General features: G+C 45.8%; 1 protein-coding gene across 1 annotated transcript in view; it reads right to left on the bottom strand.

Moving 5' to 3' along the window:
* NKD1 (NKD inhibitor of WNT signaling pathway 1) overlaps positions 1-3098 on the bottom strand; it is a 136321-nt gene extending 133223 nt beyond the window's left edge. Inside the window, exons 1-2 of the mRNA XM_082270564.1 lie at positions 2978-3098; positions 2805-2837 (exon numbers count right to left, since the gene is read on the bottom strand). Of these exons, the coding sequence (XP_082126690.1) occupies positions 2805-2837; positions 2978-3002 (58 nt within the window). The 5' untranslated portion in view covers positions 3003-3098. The remainder of the gene's footprint in view (positions 1-2804; positions 2838-2977) is intronic.
* Positions 3099-7136: the final 4038 nt, after the last annotated feature.

Consider the following 7136-nt stretch of genomic DNA (forward strand, 5'->3'; position numbering starts at 1 on the left):
GTAACTGGGAACAAAGCCACCCTCTCCTGCCTGCTCCGAGATGGACTAGGGACTACGGGATGTGTAATATGCAAAGAGCAGTACACATGACAACTAACTTGCACTGCCCGTTCCAAACAAATGGAAGTGATGGGAAAAAGTAAAGGTTTGGGATATCACTGAAGATGTTATAAAGGAGGAAGATGACCATGGCAATGAAGAATTTAATGCATAATACATTACAGGGCCAATAAGTAGAGGTTGCATATAAATAAAGGTATAATTTAGGTACACTTCAAAGCTGAACTCCATGTATGGACATTTTATGCATAGTTACCAGTACTGATCCACCTTGGACCTAGGTAAGGCCTGGTTTAACCTATGCATTTTGTAAGTAAGTTTTCAGTTTTTCAGAAACACACTATATTCCATTTAACATGGTTTCCTATGGGTCTTGTTCACATCTGTGCATTTTACGGAAAGGGCCAGGGACCAGCAGGTTCTGTTTTTTGCTCCATAGACTTCAATGGATCAAAAACTTGTATTGAAAAAAGCACCTGGAATATGCAAGTGCCACCTACATAGGTGTGAACCAGACCAGACCTAAGTGTACAAATTCCATATCTAGCCGATCCCTGTGGAAGTGAGGAAGCAGCATAGTGGCTGTCGCTACTACTGTTCTCCTCTCTGTCTTCCGGATCCTGTGCTGATTGGATGCCCTGTTGCAGTAACCATAGTGGGATTGTTCGCTTGCCTTGGACACCATTCAGATAGCGTCTTGTATTTTTCTCAGTGAATATGTGGCGTTCTCCGATTGGACGAGCTGGAAATCATGACATCATCGCCCGCCTCTCTGCCTCATCCAATTCGATTTTTTGTTAAAATGCAAAGCGTTCTCTGAACGGCACCTGTGCTGAGCGAACAACCCCCTATGTTCAAGATGGAGCAGGGCAGCTTGCTAGGCACAGGATTCAGAAGACAGCGAGTATCGCTGTAATAATGGCGGCTACTACAATACTTCTACGCTTCCACAGTGATCAGCCAGGTATGGGATATGTATACTTACACTGATCCAAGCTGAACTAATGGAACTATGGAAAAATATCCATTCCTGGAGTTCAGCTTTAAGACTCTTTGCCTTGGTATTAACCAAGACCATATGTTTTGCAGCTGGCCAAATCAGTTAAACATTAGAGGACAATCTGCTTTTAAAGTTGACATCCAGGCAATACTACTCTATGGGCCCTGCAAATGTATGGCGGCACACAGAATATGTGAACAGAGTTTGGAAAAAGCGATAATGCGCGATTGAGACTTTGTTGCTCACATGAGATGGTCTGGCCGGAGATTCTCTAAACAAAAAGGTGACAAACTTTGACAAAGACTTAACACATGGAGGACAACATAAAAGTGGTAAGCAGAGCTTTAGAGCGCACAGGGGGTGACAACCCGACGCTATGTGATCAGATCTTAAAAGGCGGGACCCTCAGGAGGATAATGTGACCCGGGCTTCACGAAAACACATGGCACAGGCTTCTGGCCAGTCTTCAATCACACACATAAGAGCAGTCAATGTAGAGGAGCAGCTAATGCATACTCTGCATGGGACCGGGACTCGGAGGGACGACTTAAGAGGAACTTTACAAGCTTAGAATGTAATGCAGAAACCTCCACAACACTGGAACATTCCAAAACCCGAGCTGGAAAGAGGCTGAAACCAGGGATTCATTAACTGCACCATCAAAAGCAGAGGAGGACCCAAGAACTCATATGTATAATAATAGATCTGAGAACAGCCTAATAAACCACAATCACCAACATATACAAATAAAAAATAATAGTCCAACCATAGGGACAACATAGCGTGACCATGAGAAGGAAAGTTTATTTACTAACTTTTATCCAAGTTTTACTGTTTACAAATAAAATGCCAAACAAGGATCTGTTTTCCCAGCAATAGATCAAATATATACATCAAACAATACATGATAAGGCATAAATAGGCAAGAGCATGATCTATAATGGCTATGCTGATTGGTCAGAATAGGTGATGGTGGCCATACACGGAACTAATGTAGCGTTGATAGGTAACAGTGGCTGTACGCACCATGATAAAACTAATAAACGTCCGATTTGACAAAATCAATCAAGCCAAAAATGGCATGGCTGACAAATAGTGGTGGTTTTATTCGACCCAAGCTCGTTAGTTGGGCCAGACTAAAAATCAAGTGTAGAGAATAGATCAATGACATTGGAAATACAAATCGGAAGATCGTTTCCTGCGCCATACACACTTTGATTACTTTTCCGATGGACAGGAATAATCCGTCTATGGCTGACAAACCTTTTGATCCACAAGCCACACACGGGGAAGTCGTTTTCATCGATAGTTTCAATAATTTATAAATCACATATTCCCTCAGGGATAAAATGTCCTAATCTGCTCAATCGAAATGCATCAGATTTGTGATTAACGCAAAACAATCAATAGTTTTCTGCCCCGGTGGTTTGATCAAATGGGATGAAAAGTTCTGGCTATTTAACGGTTTGTGGATTTGATGGAATTGTACACAGATTGAATAATAAAACCAAAGTGTGTGTGGCCACCACTAGCGATCATATCGAATGCCTTTACTTTCCAGCGATCAGATTTTGCCTTCAGAAGCACATTGAGTAGATCAGCTGGGAATTGATCATATTCTGGATATTATCCGATCGGTGAAGGATGGTTACATGTATGGCCAAGGTGTGATCAGCAGCAGACCAATCAATACATTGACCTATAGGGCCCCCAGAAGACAAGGAGAGGACATGACATTTCCTACCTTCAGGGCTTTCTCTGGGTTTGCAGACTGCAGCTGCCAGTCCGGAGATCGGGGTGAAGATCAGAGGAGAGAAGAGAACAAAAAAGCACCATTAGATGTCTCCAACCAACCAACCGATCCCCCCCACCCGATCAGCACATACACACACAGCCATCCCTCCGAACATCGCTCACCGTGCTTGGAGTAAAGTTTCCCCATCTCTCGGGATCCACAACATCAGACACACATTACAATCCAGAGATCGGACAATCCATGGGCACACGCCGCTCATACGATCCGGGTCCTAGGAGCGCTGACACCCCATAGACGAGCAGCCTGCCGAGTACACACACTCTGCCAGACACAGCACAGAGGAGGAGGGGGAGGGGCTACAGGAGGAGGGGGAGGGGGGCACAGGACAGGGAGGAGGGGGAGAGGAGCTGGAGGGAGACACTGTGTGAATGGAGGGAGGATGGTGATTGGGGGGGGGACTCCAATCTCATCAATCCACCTCCACTGCCTTTCCTAATGGAGGATCCCTTGAAATAACTTCCCCCTTCTAGGAACCTCTGATGTTCAACTCATAGTCAGGACCAACTGCAGTTTGTTTTTTGGGTTTTTATTGTGTTTTAACCACTTTGGCTCCAAAAGATTCAGGACCTGACCATGTTTAACTGGTGATTGTGCAGTGTACACAGATACGATTTATACTATATTGTTCCCACAAATACAGCTTTCTTTTGGTGGTGTTTGATCACCACTTGTTTATTTTTATATTTTATTATATAAACAAAAAAAAAAACATGCAGTACATTTTGAAAATAAATAAATAAATAACTACACTAGTCCCGGTTCACACTAGGGCGACCTGGTCGCCTCACAGGTCGCCGCAGGTCGCCTCCCATAGGGAAGCTGCGGACCCGTTCTAATAGGAGCAACACAAGTCTCTCCTTTGGGGCGACCAGGAGGCGACCGCCATAGACTTCAATGTTATGAAGTCCGTGGCGGCCGCTCCGAGGTCGCGGCGCGCTGCTTGCACCGCGACCTCGGAGGTCGCGGTGCGAAGTAGCGTCGCCCCTATGTGAACGGGGCCTGAGTCCCGGTTCACACTGATGCGGCTGCGCCGATCGCATGTAATATCGGAGCGCACTGCTCTTTCATTACATGCGATTGGCTGTGCGGTGTGAGTTTAGCCATACACTTTGTATGTCTAAATTCGCACCACACCCGCAGCAAACACGCACAGGACCCTTTTTTGCAGCCGCATCAGGATCAGATCGCACAGCGGTTCACACTTGTGCGATCCGATCCTGTGCGAACTGCAAGATCGCACTGCGATATGCGATCAAACTGGGGGTGTCGTTAAGATTACATTGACACCCCCAGCGTATCATATGGCAGTGTGAACTGTCGGGGGTGCGTTTGCAATGCGGGAACAGGCTGCAAATTCGCAGCCTTCCCGCATCGCATAAGTGTGAACCGAGCCTAAGGCCCCGTTCACACTGGGGCCATCTGACTTCCCCAGGCGACCTCTGAGGTCGCGGTGCGAGCAGCGTGCCGCGACCTCGGAGCGGCCTCCACGGACTTCATAACATTGAAGTCTATGGCGGTCGCCTCCTGGTCGCCCCAAAGAAGCTCCGGACCCTTTTTCTAAGTCGGATCGACTTGTGTTGCTCCTATTAGAACGGGTCCACAGCTTCCCTATGGAAGGCGACCTACGGGGACCTGTGAGGCGACCAGGTCGCCTCACAGGTCGCCCCAGTGTGAACGGGGACTGAAACCTTGGATTGAGAGTAAGCCCCGATTCACATTTGTGCGATTTCGGAGAGTAAGCCCCGGTTCACATTAGTGCGATTGCGGAGATCACATGTAATTCGGAGCGCACTGCTCCTAAATTCCATGCGATCTCATGTGCAGTCATTTATATATATATATTTACACTTTATATGGCTGAATTTGCACCGCATCCGCAATAAACTCGCACACGAGGCTTTTTTTTAATCTGCAGCAGAATCGGATCGCATAGTGGTTCACACTAGTGCGATCCGATTCTGTGCAAACTTGCAGATCGCACTGCGATATGCGATCGCAACTGAGGGTGTCGTTAACTTTTAATTGACACCCCCTGCGTATTGCATATGGCAGTGTGAACTGCCAGAGGTGCGGATGCAATGCGGGATCACGCCGCATATTCGCAGCGTTCCCGCATCGCACAAATGTGAACCGGCACTAGCTTGGTTTGAGAGCGTCTTGCAAGACAAGCAAATTTTTTTTAGAAATGTTGACTTGATAAACAAGCAAGGTCTTGATATGCAAGTAGCGTCACGACACAACAGAGTATACTATGTTCACGTGTGGGCGTAGCGGATCGTGGGCAGAATTGCAATGATCCGGAAATTAATGCAAATCGCGGGACACCTGTGCGATGTGATTTGCAATGGCACCCCAAATGCTGTGCGATGTTGCCGCGATTTCCGCCTGCCGAATCGCGGTAACATCGCGCAAACAGAATCGCGGGATGCATGATGCCCAAAAAAGGTACAAGAGCTTCTTTTGTGCGTCATGCATCCCGCGATTCTGTTTGCGCGATGTTACCGCGATTCGGCAGTTGGAAATCGCGGCAACCCATGCACAGTGTTTGGGGTGCCATTGCAAATCACGGGCATCGCACGGCGTCCCGCGATTTGCAATGATTTCCAGGTCGCGGGCAGAATCGCGGTGATTCTGCCCGCGATCCGCTACGCCCACATGTGAACATAGCCTAAAAGAGAAGAGAGGTGCTTCTAAATGTAGCAATATGGTTACATTTAACCAGTTCTGGACCGGAAGGATTTGCCCCTGAATGACCAGACCATTTTTTGCGATTTGGAACTGCGTTACTTTAACGAACAATTGCACGGTCGTGCAACGCTATACCCTAAAAAAAAAAAAAAAATTTTCCTACAAACAGAGCTTTCTTTTGGTGGTATTTGATCTCCTCTTTTTATTTTTGCGCTATAAACAAAAAAATTAGCAACAATTCTGAAAAAAACAAAAAACAATATTTTCACTTTCTGCTATATAACATCAGAAATAAATAAACTTTTTTTCCATTCTTTTAGGCCAATTTGAATTATTTTTGGTAAAAAGCGTATTTTGATTGGTTTGCGCATAAGTTATCACATCTACAAACTAGGGAAAAGATTTATGTCATTTCTTTGTTTTTAACTAGTAATGGCAGCGATCTGTGATTTTTAGCGGGACTGCAACATTGTGGTGGACATATCAGACCCCTAACTGACATTTTTGACACTTTTGGGTGGATCAGTCACATTACTACAGTAATCAGTGCTAAAAATATGCACTGTTACTGTAATAATGACATTGGCAGGGAAGGGGTTAATCCGGGGGTGATTAAAAAGGGTTAAGTATGAGCCTAGGGGAGTTTTTTCTAACTGTATGAGGGAGGGACTTGTGAAATGAACACAGAGACCAGTCCAAAGAGAACGGTCAGCTGTGTTTACAACAGCAGACCGTCGTTCTCTCTCAGCGGGAGAGGGTGCCTGGCTGCAGTCGCGGCCGCCGGCCCCGCAAATTGGCATCCCTGCTTCATGATGGGGAGAGAACACACTCGCTTCCCCAGGAGCGCAGGCGAGCCAGCCTGCAGCAGTATATTGGGCGGTCGACAAGTGGTTAATGAAGGTACCACATTTAGCAACTCACACGGTTAATAATAAAACAGGCACATCTAAGTATGCAGGAATCGGGGGTAAAGCTGTCCACATAGACCATCCTCCGCACCGCCATCGACATCATCCTTTCCACACTGTGCTCCATGAGCGCTTCAAGCCTCGCTTTCAGATCACTCTACTGCAGGGTAGTCTTTCCGGTCACGATTGCAGACTGACATCGGTCAGAGCCGGCGGTGTGGAGGATGGTCTATGTGGACAGCTTTACCCCCGATTCCTGCATACTTAGATGTGCCTCTTTAAATCATCAACCATGTGAGTTTCTAAATGTTAAACCTTCATTAAATGTGACGATATTGCTACACTTAGAGGCGCCTCTCTTCTCTTTTATACTCTGTAGCTCCTGCTGGATTTTGCTTCTAAACCCCTTGTGGATGGACATTTTATGGTTACACAACCTATCACATTGCTCTAATCTTTATATGGACTATAAATTGAAGGATTTATGAATACATGGTTGTGGAAGGAATCATCTGAGTTTCCATTATCTCTAATGGGGAAATTCGCTTTGATATAAAAGCACCTTGGATTACAAGCATGTTTCCGGAACAAATATTGCAAATCTATTTCTGCTATAAAACATATCCAATAAAAAAAAAATGTCTTCATAACATTTGGCCAAAAT

The sequence above is a fragment of the Pelophylax lessonae genome (assembly GCF_965119305.1).
Source record: "Pelophylax lessonae genome assembly, chromosome: 10".
NCBI lineage: Eukaryota > Metazoa > Chordata > Amphibia > Anura > Ranidae > Pelophylax > Pelophylax lessonae.